Source organism: Pongo pygmaeus, chromosome 1 (genome assembly GCF_028885625.2).
Source record: "Pongo pygmaeus isolate AG05252 chromosome 1, NHGRI_mPonPyg2-v2.0_pri, whole genome shotgun sequence".
Lineage (NCBI taxonomy): Eukaryota > Metazoa > Chordata > Mammalia > Primates > Hominidae > Pongo > Pongo pygmaeus.
The window spans coordinates 183,828,165-183,843,244 of record NC_072373.2 but is presented as its reverse complement, the minus strand read 5'-3'; the positions used below and the strand labels follow the sequence as shown (position 1 = coordinate 183,843,244).

At 45.5% G+C, this 15,080-nt stretch overlaps 2 protein-coding genes and 1 pseudogene across 5 annotated transcripts in view; 1 reads left to right on the top strand and 2 right to left on the bottom strand.

The window, feature by feature from the left end:
• ATPAF1 (ATP synthase mitochondrial F1 complex assembly factor 1) overlaps window positions 1-9,946 on the bottom strand; it is a 34,716-nt gene extending 24,770 nt beyond the window's left edge. The window contains exons 1-3 of one of the 2 annotated variants that reach the window (XM_054489082.1): window positions 9,446-9,946; window positions 6,643-6,751; window positions 39-89 (exon numbers count right to left, since the gene is read on the bottom strand). In XM_054489082.1, coding sequence (XP_054345057.1) covers window positions 39-89; window positions 6,643-6,751; window positions 9,446-9,780 — 495 coding nt within the window. In that variant the 5' untranslated portion in view covers window positions 9,781-9,946. The remainder of the gene's footprint in view (window positions 1-38; window positions 90-6,642; window positions 6,752-9,445) is intronic. The other variant, XM_054489090.2, reaches the window with a different exon arrangement.
• Window positions 7,290-8,049, bottom strand: LOC129012657 (neudesin-like; annotated as a pseudogene).
• A 3,261-nt stretch (window positions 9,947-13,207) lies between the features above and the next one.
• On the top strand, window positions 13,208-14,993 carry TEX38 (testis expressed 38). Of its 3 annotated transcripts, none has more exons than XM_054489112.2 (2): window positions 13,208-13,363; window positions 14,264-14,988. In XM_054489112.2, the coding sequence occupies exons 1-2, from the start codon at window positions 13,327-13,329 to the stop codon at window positions 14,845-14,847; spliced, it is 621 nt and encodes a 206-aa protein (XP_054345087.1). In that variant the 5' UTR covers window positions 13,208-13,326; the 3' UTR covers window positions 14,848-14,988. The 3 variants fall into 3 exon arrangements, with proteins under 3 accessions (XP_054345087.1, XP_054345092.1, XP_054345097.1); XM_054489117.2 differs by having other exon boundaries at window positions 13,223-13,363; window positions 14,343-14,990; XM_054489122.2 differs by having other exon boundaries at window positions 13,224-13,363; window positions 14,415-14,993.
• Window positions 14,994-15,080: the final 87 nt, after the last annotated feature.

Genomic DNA, 15,080 nt, shown 5'->3' with positions numbered 1-15,080 from the left:
CTTCAAGCTTTTTTTCCTATATTTAATTAGAAACCTACCTTGTCCTTAGTGAATCCTCTGTTCACAGACTGTTTCCCCAAGGCATCTGTCTGAAATATATAAGACAAGATATTAATCTACACTTTACTCATAAGAAAAAAGGTCACTAAGCTAGGTAAGGTACCCAATCTCATTAAATAATTTTGCATGTGAGAACTCACTTCTCTCCACTTTTTATAATAATTGTTCTAAGAATTTAACACTATTTTAAAAATTATTGTTGGCTGGGCACAGTGGCTCACGCCTGTAATCTCAGCACTTTGGGAGGCCAAGGCGAGAGAATCATAAGGTCAGGAGTTCGAGACCAGCCTGGCCAACATGGTGAAACCCTGTCTCTACTAAAAACACAAAAAATTATCTGGGCATAGTGGCGAGCGCCTGTAATCCCAGCTACTTGGGAGGCTGAGGCAGGAGAACCGCTTGAACCCGGGAGGCGGAGGATGCAGTGAGCTGAGATCACACCACTGCACTCTAGCCCGGGCAACAGAGTGAGACTCTGTCTCATAAAATAAAATAAATAAATAAAAAGAAATAAAAATAAAAACTATTGTTTATAAGACAACAACTTTCCTCTAAGATTCTGAGATTCAGAGATAAGATTTCTCTCTCAGTAAACTATCATCTACTAGTACTGAGAGTCCATTCTCCACCTGCCACTGTGGATATGAGGGATTTCTTCCCAGAATTAGGCCTGCTTGGGATTGCTGTGTTCTGTCCTGACCTATTCCACACTGAGCCATAGAAGAGGTAAGAAATGGAAAGATGTGTTATCCAAGGATACTGCTTATCTCTGACAACACTTTGATGGTAGGCATCCTCAGCAGACTAGAGTCTTTTTGAGTGTTCAATCTTAATGTTTCCTCCATCAAATTAGATACCCTTAAAAAAAGGCCAACAACAACTGAAAGTGATTATTTTGTCTCTTAGCCATTATCTCTCATAAAGGTCATAGCCAGTAAATCCTGTTTTGAGTTGTTTCTGATAGTAGGGATGGGTTGTTCTGAGTCTTCCACTCAAGGCTGTGCTTCTCAGAAGTACATTCTACACCTGGGATTCTGAGGCTGAAAAACACTTTCTGCATAAAACCTTGCCTTTAGTCACTCTGTGCTTTAATTAATCCACACTTTTCATAAATGATGGTCATAGAACCTGTACCCACAAATTAGAGAAAAGCCTGTTGAACACACTTTAGTTTTTTTGGTCATGCACCTATACACTGACAACATCCCAGTGTAGCCGTTTCTTCATATGTAAACCAACTAAAAAGGAGTTAATTTCATTTTCTTTCTTTTTTTTTTTTTTTTTGAGACAGGGTCTAGCTCTGTTGCCTAGGCTGGAGTGCAGTGGCACAATGTTGGCTCCCTGCAACCTCTGCCTCCCAGGTTCAAGCGATTCTTCCACCTCAGTCTCCCAAGTAGCTGGGTCTACAGGCATGTGCCACTATGCCTGGCTAATTTTTTGTATTTTTAGTAGAGATGGGGTTTCACCATGTTGGCCAGGCTGGTCTCGACTCCTGGCCTCAAGTGATCTGCCTGCTTCGGCCTCCCAAAGTGTTGGGATTATAGGCATGAGCCACCGTGCCTGATGAGAATTTCATTTTCATACCACTCATTCTCAGGTGTAGCATGAAAACAAAACAAAAACAAAACAAAACCTCCACTTGCACAGCTGCTTTCACCTTTCAATCATGAAGCCTCATGTATTGGTTTTTACACGTCTCTCCAATCCATTATTTGTATCCATTTTCACTTATAAAAATAAAAAATTCAAGCCTTAAGTATAAGCATATTTGCATTTTATCAAATCTAAGACATCATATCTTAAGATGCATCACTATTTTATGCATCAGAAAATGATGCCAATTAAATAGCACAATATTTCCTGTCACATCAATTATAAGACAATTTTAGTGATGTTAAAATGAGAAAAATAAGAGTGAGCTTTAGATTTGATGAAATAAGGTAATTAAAGCAGTTGAAACTACATGCCAAAAATCAGAAGCATTTAATAAGAACTTTAAATGGGTGCTTTACTTCTCTACTATAAATGCTTTGGAAATCTGTGCAGATAATTTTATGGTTATCATAATAGTTTATTGGATATTGATATCTACATTATGGGAGGGGTGCCAAATGAGGTGAGTTCTACATAATAAAAACAATTTCCCTCATCCTGTACAACTTTTCAATGTCTAGCTAGACATTCTTGCAGGTGAAAATACCTATAATATTTCAATATTTATAATTACTTGGGCCTAGAACCTGTTTTTTTTTTTTTTAAACACTACTTTAATACTAAAATTTCCAGAAATGCAACTACTATATAACTTGAAAGATTCCACATTGTGGAATCATAGGTCACTGATAACAAACTGCTCATGGTTTTGGAGTTTTTTTTTTTTTTTTTTGGAGACAGAGTCTCGCTCTGTCGCCCAGGCTGGAGTGCAATGGCACAATCTCTGCTCACTGCAACCTCCACCTCCTGGGTTCAAGCAATTCTCCTGCCTCAGCCTCCTGAGTAGCTGGGATTACAGGCATGCACCACCATGCTTGCTAATTTTTCTTTTGCATTTTAGTGGAGACGGGGTTTCACCGTGTTGCCCAGGCTGGTCTTGAACTCCTGACCTCAAGTGATCTGCCACCTCGGCCTCCCAAAGTGCTAGGATTACATGCGTGAGCCACTGCGCCCAGTGGTTTTAGAGTTTTTATAATTATCAACATAACACCCACTTGCCAGTCAGTATTTGCTGCTTACGTGTTCATGGTTATTTCACAAATGGGTGGAAGCACCTCATGACTACATTAGGTATCACAGTGTAGTCGTGCCCTAATATTTACATGCTAAAATATGTATTTTGTTAAAAAATACTTTTCTTTATATTATGGTTAGGGCATTATATTGATTTTCCCCCCTGAGGTTATACATACAGGTAGGTTATATTTTTACATACCTATTGTTTTATTTCAGGGTAGAAAAGGGAGAATTTTAAAAAAATGTATTATAAGAGGGGTATGTTGAGTCCCATGTCGTGGGGAACCAATGACTCAAAGTAGTAAAGACAAGACTGTGGGAATGCAGAATATGTGTTAGCCATTAGCCTTCCTCTAGCTAGCTAGATACAAAAGATAGCAAGTGAGTATTTACCTAAGAGCTGCCATAATTTAAATTAAATCTTTACATATTCTACATTTTATCATAAAGCTAAATTTCTTTTTTTTCTTTTTTTTTTTTTTTAAAGATGGAGTCTCACTCTGTCGCCCAGGCTGGAGTGCAGTGGTGTGATCTCGGCTCACTGCAAGCTCCGCCTCCCGAGTTCATGCCATTCTCCTGCCTCAGCCTCCCGATTAGCTGGGACTACAGGTGCCCGCCACAACGCCCAGCTAATTTTTTGTATTTTTAGTAGAGAAGGGGTTTCACCATGTTAGCCAGGATGGTCTCGATCTCCTGACCTCGTGATCCGCCCGCCTTGGCCTCCCAAAGTGCTGGGATTACAGGCGTGAGCCACCACGCCCGGCCTCATAAAGCTAAATTTCTAAGACTGTTTACCAAAAAGGGGCAAAGGACATTCCTATCTAATATTTAAAGTTTATAATATAGTAATATTTCCAAGAGTTATTGACTTGTAACCTTACTACTATAAGTGTTTATTATAGGAAATGACAATTGTTAAAATATTTGTAGTAAAGAATTGTTTGCTCACATAAAGTTGTAAACTCTATTTGTCATAGCAGTTGAATTTGCTCCCCAACCTTGTTATAATTAACCCATCTGTTTTTTTTTTTTTTTGGCCCAGGCTGGAATGCAGTGGCATGACGTTAGCTCACTGTAACCTCCGCCTCCCAGGTTCAAGCGATTCTCCTGCCTCAGCCTCCCAAGTAGCTGGGATTACAGGTGCCCGCTACCACACCCAACTAAGTTTTGTATTTTTAGTAGATACAGAGTTTCACCCTGTTGGCCAAGCTGGTCTCGAACTCCTGACCTTAAGTGATCTGCCCACCTCGACCTCCCAAAGTGCTGGGATTATAGGTGTGAGCCACTGCGCCTGGCAACCCATCTACTATTAATCCTGTTCTAATTAACTCAACTAGTTATTTTATATTTTTCTATTTTTATTTTATTTTATTTATTTATTTATTCATTTTTATTATACTTTAAGTTTTAGGGTACATGTGCACAACATGCAGGTTTGTTACATATGTATACATGTGCCATGTTGGTGTGCTGCACCCATTAACTCGTCATTTAACATTAGGTATATCTCCTAATGCTATCCCTCCCCACTCCCCTCACCCCACAATAGGCCCCAGTGTGTGATGTTCCCCTTCCTGTGTCCATGTGTTCTCATTGTTCAATTCCCACCTATGAGTGAGAACATGCGGTGTTTGGTTTTTAGTCCTTGCGATAGTTTGCTGAGAACGATGGTTTCCAGCTTCATCCATGTCCCTACAAAGGATATGAACTCATCATTTTCTATGGCTGCATAGTATTCCATGGTGTATATGTGCCACATTTTCTTGATCCAGTCTATCATTGTTGGACATTTGGGTTGGTTCCAAGTCTTTGCTATTGTGAATAGTGCCATAATAAACATACGTGTGCATGTGTCTTTATAGCAGCATGATTTGTAATCCTTTAGGTATATACCCAGTAATAGGATGGCTGGGTCAAATGGTATTTCTAGTTCTAGATTCCTGAGGAATTGCCACGCTGACTTCCACAACGGATGAACTAGTTTACAGTCCCACCAACAGTGTAAAAGTGTTCCTATTTCTCCACATTCTCTCCAGCACCTGTTGTTTCCTGACTTTTTAATGATCACCATTCTAACTGGTGTGAGATGGTATCTCATTGTGGTTTTGATTTGCATTTCTCTGATGGCCAGTGATGATGAGCATTTTTTCATGTGTCTGTTGGCTGCGTAAATATCTTCTTTTGAGAAGTGTCTGTTCATATCCTTTGCCCACTTTTTGATGGGGTTGTTTTTTTCTTGTAAATTTGTTTGAGTTCATTGTAGATTCTGGATATTAGCCCTTTGTCAGATGAGTAGTAGTCATTAAGACTCAGCAGATTCACGTAAAATTTAGGATACCCAAGGCAAAAAAAGTATTTTCCAAGTAAAATAAACACCTCTAATTTGACTTTAAAACACAATGTAGAATCCCAATTTTCTACTGCAACTACCTTAATTCAGGCTTCTGCAGCCCACACCTGGATTACTCCATATTCTCCCTGGTGCTGGCCTCTCCTACACCAGTTTGTTCTGTGCACCACCCTAGGTTAGAATTTTTCAAATAATAGGTTGTGAAATACATTTAGTGGATTGTGATCAGAGTTTTTTAAAAGATGAAAGAGAATAAAAAGTAATAAGAATGGACTGCATGTTGTAAAAGTAAGCATTATTTTATAAATTTTTTTTTCAGTTACAATCATATACATACATGTGTACTGAACTGCAGTGTAAAATATATTTCTTACTGTGGTCATGGTCAAAAAGTTTGAAAAACACTGCATTAGGATAATCTTCCCAGACACAGTTTTCAACATGCTTTTCCTCAGCTTTGATTCCTATTTAAGGATAATAATGGCTAATATATATTAAGTACTTATCCAGAGACGGGGCTAAAGAGTTTTAAATGGTATTATCTCTTCAGCACAACTCTGTGAAGTAGGTACTGTTATTATTCCTGTTTTACAGATAAGCAAACTGAGGCATGGAGAAGTAACCATTTGCTCAGAGTCACCCAGCTAGTAAGTGGAAGGGTTAGGATTCAGTCCCTGGCATCTGGCCCCAGAGCCCACCCTCTTAGCAGCTAAATTGTCCTGTCTGTACTCCTTAAGCCCAAAGAGTTTAATGCCTAACTTATTTCTTTAGCCTTAACACTTCCCTCTCCATTTTAATTGGACACAGTACCTTGCTGTCTCCTGAAACCCCTTTTACTTTCAAAGCTCTTCCTCTGTTTAAGCTAATTCATCAACATGGGAATGGATGGAGGTGGGCTGGCAGTGGTGGTTGGTTGTCAGGAAACTAAATCTAGTCTGCCAAATATTTTTGTAAATTAAGTTTTATTGGAACAGAACCATACCTATTCATTTACGTACGGTCGAGGCCTGCTTTTGCACTATAATGGCAGAGCTGAGTAGTCACAAAGAAGACCATAAGGCCCACAATGCCTAAAATATTTAACATCTAGTTCTTTACAGAAAAAATTTGATGACCCCTGCTCTACATCAAAGTCCCATTCCCTCCTCTCTACTTAATTTAAATCCCCCACAATGTTCCTAGCCTAGGTCAGGTTCCATCTCCCGTGGGAAATTTTCTCTGATACCTCTAGCCCACTACCATGTGTGCCTTGCCTTGACCACTAGACTGCTCCTCTTGGGAGCAGGAAGTACCCCTCTCATACTTCTATATCTCCACCATGACCACAGCACTTTGCCTTGAAAGAGCAGGATAAACATTTATAGATGGAAATGGAGTTGGGAGAGACTATGTTCAGTTCACTCAGCTGACCCATCAATAAACCAACTTTAAGGATAAGGGTGAGGGTAAGGAGGCTGAAGGAGTGGTGGTAAGCAAACACCACAAATGGGGGCAGGTCTTACCTTCTGTTCCACACATTTGATAAAATCACCTTGCCTGGAATGCCCCACTGGCTGCTTCCGAAATTCACTGCGTTTCTCCAGGCGGGACTCAAAAGCAGCTGGGTCTGACCTGATCAGAGGTAAATCAAAGGGTAAACCAACTGGGCCTTTTTGGATTCTAAAATAATAAAGCATCACTTTCCACCTCTACAGAGAAAGGACACTGCCATTCAGAGAGGTTGAAAGCTTTGCCTTCAGTTAGTAAGAACTGGGCACAGGCCTAGAAATAAACCAGAAAAATAAATCCTGTTATTCAACTGTTGTTAATCCTCAAGGGGCCTGTGTAACATTTTTCTTTTGCAGGCTGTTCCCTAGGTTTACACAGGGCTTAGTCCCTCAGGTACTTACATTCAGGGTACTTAGAATTTTGAAGTCATCTTGCTGGATCACCTCTTCAGGCAAGAATCCTATAGCTTCCTTACTAGGTGTCAAGCTTTTATGTGAATACATCCAGTTCTTGAAAATATGTCTCCCCAACCAGGTTAAACATCTGTTTTATTCAGATCCTGGTGATTCAGAGGCTTTAGGCAGCCTATTTTACAGAAGATTTAGCATCTGAGTGTCTCCCTGACCTACCCTCCAAAGAAGGTGCTCTTGGAGATGAAACATCAGAACACATTCTTTATGTCAAAATGGGGTTGGTCTTCAGGTTTGAAGTCCAGGCTGGGGTGCTGTCCCTATTAAGAATTCTTCAGGCTGTGTAGCTAACCATGGGATATTTGGTTTTGTACACTTTGGTGAAGATATCAACCAGGGATTCCAGCTCTTTGGCCATGAGACCCAGAGTTTCATGGGTGAGGTCTGGAGGACCCAGGGACATCTTGGCTATCCCTCTGGTGGACTTTCCTGGTCAATGCATTATAGGGGGCCCCTTCTTCCATAAAATTCCTTTCTGGAGGTGATATAAAACACCACTCCCTTCACTGTCATGCAGATGGGCTGTTTTTCTTCTCTCCATAGTGGGCCGCCTCCTCCTCAATAAAGAGGCAGACCAGGGGTTTCTGCTTAGTAGGGCATGGCACCTGCCTGGCCAGAGCTGCAAGCAGCCCTGGGGGCTGCACCAGGACCAGGGTCAACCCTGCTAGTGGCTACAGCTGCAACTGGGCCTGCCATAGTGAAGGGGTAGGGAGGGCAAGGGACAGCCTGGGCAGTGAAGGTGTTGCTGGGATCTGAGGATATAGAAATAAATAAGTCAGACTCCCTACCTCAAGGAGCTCACTATCCAGTGGGAGAGACAGGCATAAAAGTAAACAAATGAAAGTACAACAGGTATTGTGATGAAAATTTGCTCAAACATCCCCAAATGGTTAAGGTGGTTTCATGCCTCTGTACCTTTGTTTATGCTGCTGCTCCCCTTACCTGGAACATCCCCTCCTCTCCATTCTTTTTCAAAGGAAGTTTGCTAATAGATAAAACTAGAGAGAGACTGGCAGGGACTAGGGTGTGAGGAACTTGTGCGGAACATTAAGGAGTTTGGATGTTATTTAGCTGTCAGTGGGGGGATAACAGTATGTGTAAATGTTGATGAGAATGATCCAGTAGGGAAGGAGGGTAAAACCAGTTATTCATTTGTTCATGAGTGGGTAAGAATAAATGGGTGCTGATAAAGTATTCAAAGTATGAGTAGACAACTCTTCAGAGATGCTTGTGTGTAAAAGAGATCAAATACAGATCAACGAGAGAAGCCTGGAGGGGAATGTACATCAAGGAAAGGCTTTTAAGATGACAAATACTTGAGACTATCTCAATGCCGCTGGAAGGAGAGCAAAAATACTCATTCATTTACTGCATAATTGTTTCAAACGGCAAGAAAGATCACTATAGTAGCAGTGAGAGGAACTGGGGTAAAGGAGTCCAGGAATGGAAGTAGGGAACTCTAGTTAGAGGATAATGGCAACAGCCCAGGTGACGATGATGGAGTAGATTAAGGCAGTGGAAGTAGAGATGAGACAGAACTCAAAGAATTTACAGTACTAAGTCTTTGGTTTCCTTTCATAAGACAACTACCTTCTTACGCTGCTAAATTCTCTCCCAAGCCCCTTTAATTTTCACCTCTGATCTCCTTTAGCTCTTCCCACTTGAATTCTTCAGACCCTCCTCTAGCCCCTCATATGCACCTCAAGCCCCTCTAAGCTCCAGATCCTTCCCTCTGGAAGCTAAGGGGTGGTGTTAGGGACCCTGGACTCAGAGTCAGACAAATCCCAAACAGCTGTGTGAACTTTGGGAAGTCTCTTAATCTCGCTGATCCTCCGTCTCTTTATCTTGAGGGTTCAATGGGTGATCCGACTGTGACACTATTAGTCTTTGATGCCCTCCTCCCATCCCCAATCGCCTTTCCTTGCAGTCAAGGGCCTAAGCTACCACCAGCTTGGGAACTCCAGCTCTGAGCCAGGCCTCAGCTATCTTAACGTGTGACCTTGAGCAAGTCAAGTCCCTTCTCTAGAAGGCGTTTTCCCATTTCTATAATGAGGACAGGTGTCTCTGAGCTGCTTGCCTCAGGGCTGTCATAAGAGTCCACCTTAGCGTTTGGAGAACCAAAGCAGACAAACGTGGAACGAGCCAGGGCTTTGCAGAGACTCCCAGCTCTGACACCAACTAGCTGTACGATCTTGGGCAAGTGACCTAGCCTCGCGGAGCCTGGCTACATCATCTGAAGAGCGGGGACAGTACTAGTGCCCACCTCACAGGGCTGTCCTAAGGCCCTGCAGCCCGGGCCGCCCCTCCTCCCGCCTCCTGCCCGCCTCCTGCCAACCCGGGCCCGCACCTGCGCAGCTGCTGGATCTTGTCGCGGTAGCGGTCGTAGAAAGGGTTGGCCTGGAGCTCGGCCTCGGCCCCGACCCCGCTGCCGTCGGCGCCCCCCTCGGGCCGGCCCGAGCCGCGGCGCACTGGGAACACGCGCAGCTGCGCGGGTGACACAAGCCCCAGGCCCAGGGCGCGGCTGCGCACCGCGCACAGGCCCCGGTAGAGACCGGCCACCTGCAGGACCGCCGGTCCCGCGCCACCCGCAGCTGCCACCACCACAGCAGCCATGGCCGCCCCCGCCTCCTCCTCCTCCTCAGGCGTGTCGGCCTCGGCCCGCGGCCCGCGCGCCCGCTCCATCCCGCTCCGAGTGCGCCGCGCCCGCGCTCCGGCACCGAGGTTCCGCGCGCCCAAGGTTCCGGGCGCGGGATAGCAGCGAGGCAGGGCGGGGAGGAGGGGGCGCGCCGCTCTGGCCCCTGCACTGCGCGCTCTCGCCGCCCTGTGTTTGCCACGGCCCGCCTCCTCCAGGGAGGCTGCCCAAATTCAACGCCCTTCCTCCCTCTGGGACCAGCAGCCTCTGCGCGCCAAGTCCGTTCTCTAACGCCAGCGGACCTCCAGGTCCTCGCGGTGCTTGCCCCTGGCACTCGCTGTAGTGCCAGGCACTCGCTGTAGTAGTCCGTCCTTCAGCATCGAAGATCCTTTCATCAACTATAATCACAGCAGCAAGCTTCTCTTTACTGAGGTTGCTATGTGCAGGACACTGAGCGGCTTCATACTCTGTGTGGCAGGTATTATCCTCATCTAACAAGTCAGGAAACTGAGGCCAAGAGTAATTATGTGACTTGTTCAAGTTCTACCCGAGAGCTGAGCTCTTTTCAAGATGACAGCTGCCTCCCAAGCCTCCTTTTCCTCTGCTTCCTGACATACTCCTTGAACTCCAGCCACACTGACCTATTCTCTCCCAAAGAAACACCAGGATTACTCCTTGAAGAGTCCTTATTCAGGGCCTTTTTGACCCCTGGAATCCTCTCTCCTTCCATTCTCTCAACCCAAATGCCACAATCTTCCTTACCGTCTGAACCAGGTGTGAGCTCCTGGGGTCAGAGACAGTGACATCAACATCTCTGTGTCCCACCTGCTTACAGAACAGGGCCAGTCCTGGAGTGGGCTCTCTGGGACAGTACTCATCATCAGGTCTTTCTTGTCTGGGTTTTGTCTGATTGAAGCCCCTCCTGGGACAGGGACAGAGCCTTCAACTCTGCTCAATCCAACCTATGCTCATGGAGATCAGCCCTGAGCCCTGCCCTGTGCGAGGAACAGTGTAAAGGAGGATGAGTAAGTCCTTCAAGTATGCTAGCCCATACCTGGCTCACACTCCTCACACTTGCTGTTTTCTCTGTGGATCTGCATGTGGCTGCCTCCTCATCATCTAAGGGCTCAGTTCACATGTAAGCACCTCCAAGGGACCTAAATGACAACCCCCCCATCTCTTTATAGTCTTTATCCCATTGCTCTATTGCATTCTCTTTATAGCAGTTATCATTATCTGAAGTTCTTAGATCCTTGTTTGTATTAATTCATTGAGCTTACATTCTAGTGGAGTGAAACAGACAATAAATATATAATGTTAGGTGATGCTACATGCTATGCAGAAAAACAGCAGGCTAAGAGAGATAGAGATAAGGGGACACTTGAGCAGAGACCTGAAGGTAATGTGGGAATGCTGGGGGAAGAGCCTTCCAGGTAGGGGGAACAGCAAGTGCAAAGGCCCTGACGAGGAGGTTATTGAGTCTGAATCAGTGAGGGCACAGCAGTAGAAATGAGACCAAGAAGGTATAGGGAGAGTTAGTTAGATTGCTCAGGCCTTGATTAAGGACTTTGATTTTAAATCGAATGAGATCGGAAGTTACTATATGTTTTAAGCAGCGGAGTAACATGATCTACTTTTTAAAAGGATCATGCTGGCTGCTGGTGGAATTTAGGGTATGTGGAGGCAAGGATGGAAACTCTCCAAGGGTGACTAATTTGTCCCAGTTTGCCTAGGACTTTCTTGGCTCTAGCATTGAAAGTCCCATGTCCTGAGAACCCCCCCCAAGTCCTGGGCAAACCAGGATGTTGGTCACCCTACAGGGAGAACAGTAATCCAAGTGAGAGATGGTGGTACTTGGACTAAAGTGATAGTGATAAAAAAAGTGGCCAGATTTTGGTTTTATTTTGAAATAAAAGCCTAAAGATCTTGCTGATGGAGTCAGTGTGGGTGTGACAGAATGAAAGGAGTCAAGGATGACTTGCAGGTTTTTGGCCTGAACAACTCGAAGGACAGAGCTACTACTTATGAAGAGGAGGAAGGCTGTAGATAGAGTAGACTTTGGAGGATGGATAATCAGAGTTTGGTTTTGGACATGTTGGTTTGGGATAATTTAACAGACTGGCAAGGAGGGATGTCAACCAGGTATTTGGGTATGAGTCTAAAGTTCTGAGGAGCATTCCAGGCTGGAGAGATACAGTTGCATACTGTCAGTGTATAGTGATATTTAAAGCCAGGGGTCTGGGTGAGATAACTGATGGAATGAATGTAGATAGAGCACTAAGAACTGAGCCCTAGACATGCCTACATTTAGAGATCAGGGGAAAAGGGAGAAACCAGCAGCAAAGGAGACTGGAAAGTAGGGGCCAGTGATATAGGAGGAAAACAAGGGTAAGTGGACCCTGGAGAGAATTCTGTGCTAAACAGTTCCCTAAGTCACACACTGGAGGACTATAAAGAGGGGAGTCATTAAAATGGTGCTAAGAAGCTGAGCTACAAGCAGTGGTGCAACCTACTGGCAAGGCTGACTTAAGCTTAATTAGGGAAGGGCTTTCTAACTGAGCCGCCCATAAATGCATCAAGCTGCCTCAGGAGGTGGTGAGCAAGTTCCTGACTCAAGTGAGTCCTGAGTCCAGGGAGATTAGTTGCTGTGTGGGGAAAAATCTACCCCCAGGAGTCAAGCATGGTCCTGATGGTGGGACCAGATGGTGGAGATGAACTAGACAACTCTCAAAGTTTCTTCAAATTGGAGATGATATGATTCTGGGCAGTCTGTCACAGAGTAGGGGGGCTGAGCTGAGTCTTGAAGGATGAGCAGGTGTTCAGTGGTGGAAAAGTGGGCAGGGGCACTCCTGGGTGAAGGAGCAGCATGGGCACACCTCCAGAGATGTGAATGAGCAGGGTCTGTTCAGGAGTATGGACTAGGCAGAAGGGAAAGGTGTGTGGAGGACGAGGAGGGAAGTAAGGCTGGAAGTAGATGCAGGCCAGATGGTGGGGAGCCCCACAGGGTCTGGGGCCTGGGAAACACTTGTCAGCACTTGAAGGAAGGTAACTAAATAAAAGACAGATTGTTGGAGCCAAAGAAGGAGGTACTGACCACTTGGTTCCCTTGAGCAGGTTTTTTCCTGCCAACTTGGTTAGATACTTTTTGAGAACAGGGCTGCCCAATGCTGTGTGTTCCCTGTTACATTCCTCACTGGGGACAGGTATCCCATCAACCGTTCCCTAAAGACCAGCAACATCAATAAGTACCTGAGGGACGATGGCCCTTTCCTGGGGTCTGCTCTGTGGGTTCACCATAAGGGGTACGTACAGACAATTCAATAGGTGAACCAGTCTCTGATAGAAGTAGTAAAGACACTTCACCCATAAAATGCCACTGGATGAAGTCCCCTCCTTCCATTAACCCAGGACCACTTCACAAGCACTGCCCCTAGAATGCCCAATTCTCAGAACCCAGTGACCTCTCCTTTAGAGAACAAAGGGCCTGGGCATTCTGGAGACTCTGATTGGCTGGGCAGATGGGCTGATTGGCTGGGCAGATGGGTGGGTGAGTTCCCTCTCCCCAGAGCCATCGGCCAGGTACCAAACTCAACCATATGGATTCCCAACAGGAGGACCTGCGCTTCCCTGGGAGTAAGTGCTCCTCCAGTCCCTGTCACTGGACTTGTGCCTTAGGGCTTGGGGAGAAACTCAGGGAAGGCCCTTTGCATGGATGGGACAGTGCCTGGCTGCCTGGAGGAGATCTAAGCAGTTAGGAGATAGTCTACTCTAGAAAACTAAGAATTATTTTAAGGCAAAGACCATGCTCTGATCAACCAGAGAAGATACTATCAATAGCCCAGGACCATCACAGCTGAATGGAATGGGATGAGACATTGCTGTCTCTGTCAACTGATGAACTTTCACTTTTTTTTTTTTTTGAGATGAAGTTTTGCTCTGTTGGCCAGGCTGGAGTGCAGTGGCTCAATCTAGGCTCACTGCAAACTCCACCTCCTGGATTCAAGTGATTCTCCTGCCTCAGCCTCTGAAGTAGCTGGGACTGCAGGCATGCACCACTACAACTGGCTAATTTAAAAATGTTTAGTAGAGACAGGGTTTCACCATGTTGGCCAGGCTGGACTTGAACTCCTGACCTCAAGTGATCTGCCCGCCTGGGCCTCACAAAGTGCTGGTGAACTTTTGCTTCTTGATGGACTTACCCATAGTGAAACTTCTCAGTCTGATGGATTGGATGGGTCCTGGGTTAGGAATCAGAGGCTTGACTGAGCCTGGGCAGCACATGCCACCTCTAGACCTAGCTTTTCTGATCTGTAAAGAGTTAAAGGTGGTGCTTAAGCTCCCTGGAAATCTAGCTTTGACTGAATAAGAGAATGATGAGGCAAGTCAATGAGGGAGGGAAGGAACGAACGGTGAAGTAGTTAAGTGGATGGAGTGATTGATGCATGGGTTAAGTGAAAGAGGAGTGAGAAACAGCTCAGGCCCCAAGCTACAGCTATCAGCCAGCATGCCTCTTTTTCTTTCTTGCTGCCTTAGTGTGGGTCTCACTGTACTTTGGATTCCTGGGGCTGTGTTCTGTGATAACTGGAGGGTGCATTATCTTTCTGCACTGGAGGAAGAACTTGAGGCGGGAAGAGCGTGCCCAGCAGTGGGTGGAGGTGATGAGAGCTGCCACATTCACCTACAGCCCATTGTTGTACTGGATTAACAAGCGACGGCGCTACGGCATGAATGCAGCCATCAACACGGGCCCTCCCCCTGCTGTCACCAAGACTGAGACTGAGGTCCAGAATCCAGATGTTCTGTGGGAGTTGGACATCCCCGAAGGCAGGAGCTATGCTGACCAAGACAGCAACCCCAAGGTGGAAGCCCCTGCTCCCCTGCAACCTGCACTGCAGCTGGCTCCACAGCAGCCCCAGGCCAGCTCCCCATTCCCACTTCCCATCTTTCAGGAGGTGCCCTTTGCCCCACCCTTGTGCAACCTTCCCCCACTGCTGAACCACTCTGTCTCCTATCCTTTGGCCACCTGTCCTGAAAGGAATGTTCTCTTCCATTCCCTCCCGAATCTGGCCCAGGAAGACCACAGCTTCAATGCCAAGCCCTTTGCTTCAGAATTGTAGCCTCCTCTCACCGAGGGTGGGAGCTGCAGGAATCAGGTGCAGAGTAGGAAATGGAACTAACCTCAGGAAGGCGGTATTGACAGAGGTCAGGACCCACCTGGATGTCATGCTATGAAATATTAAAAAAAAAAAAAAAGTCCAAGGCTCCCTCGTTTCTCATTTGCTGTTAGGAAGGCAATGTCCTTCCTGTCTGATGGGGTCACTTTGCAAACCAAGTTGGTTGCTGAGTCTCA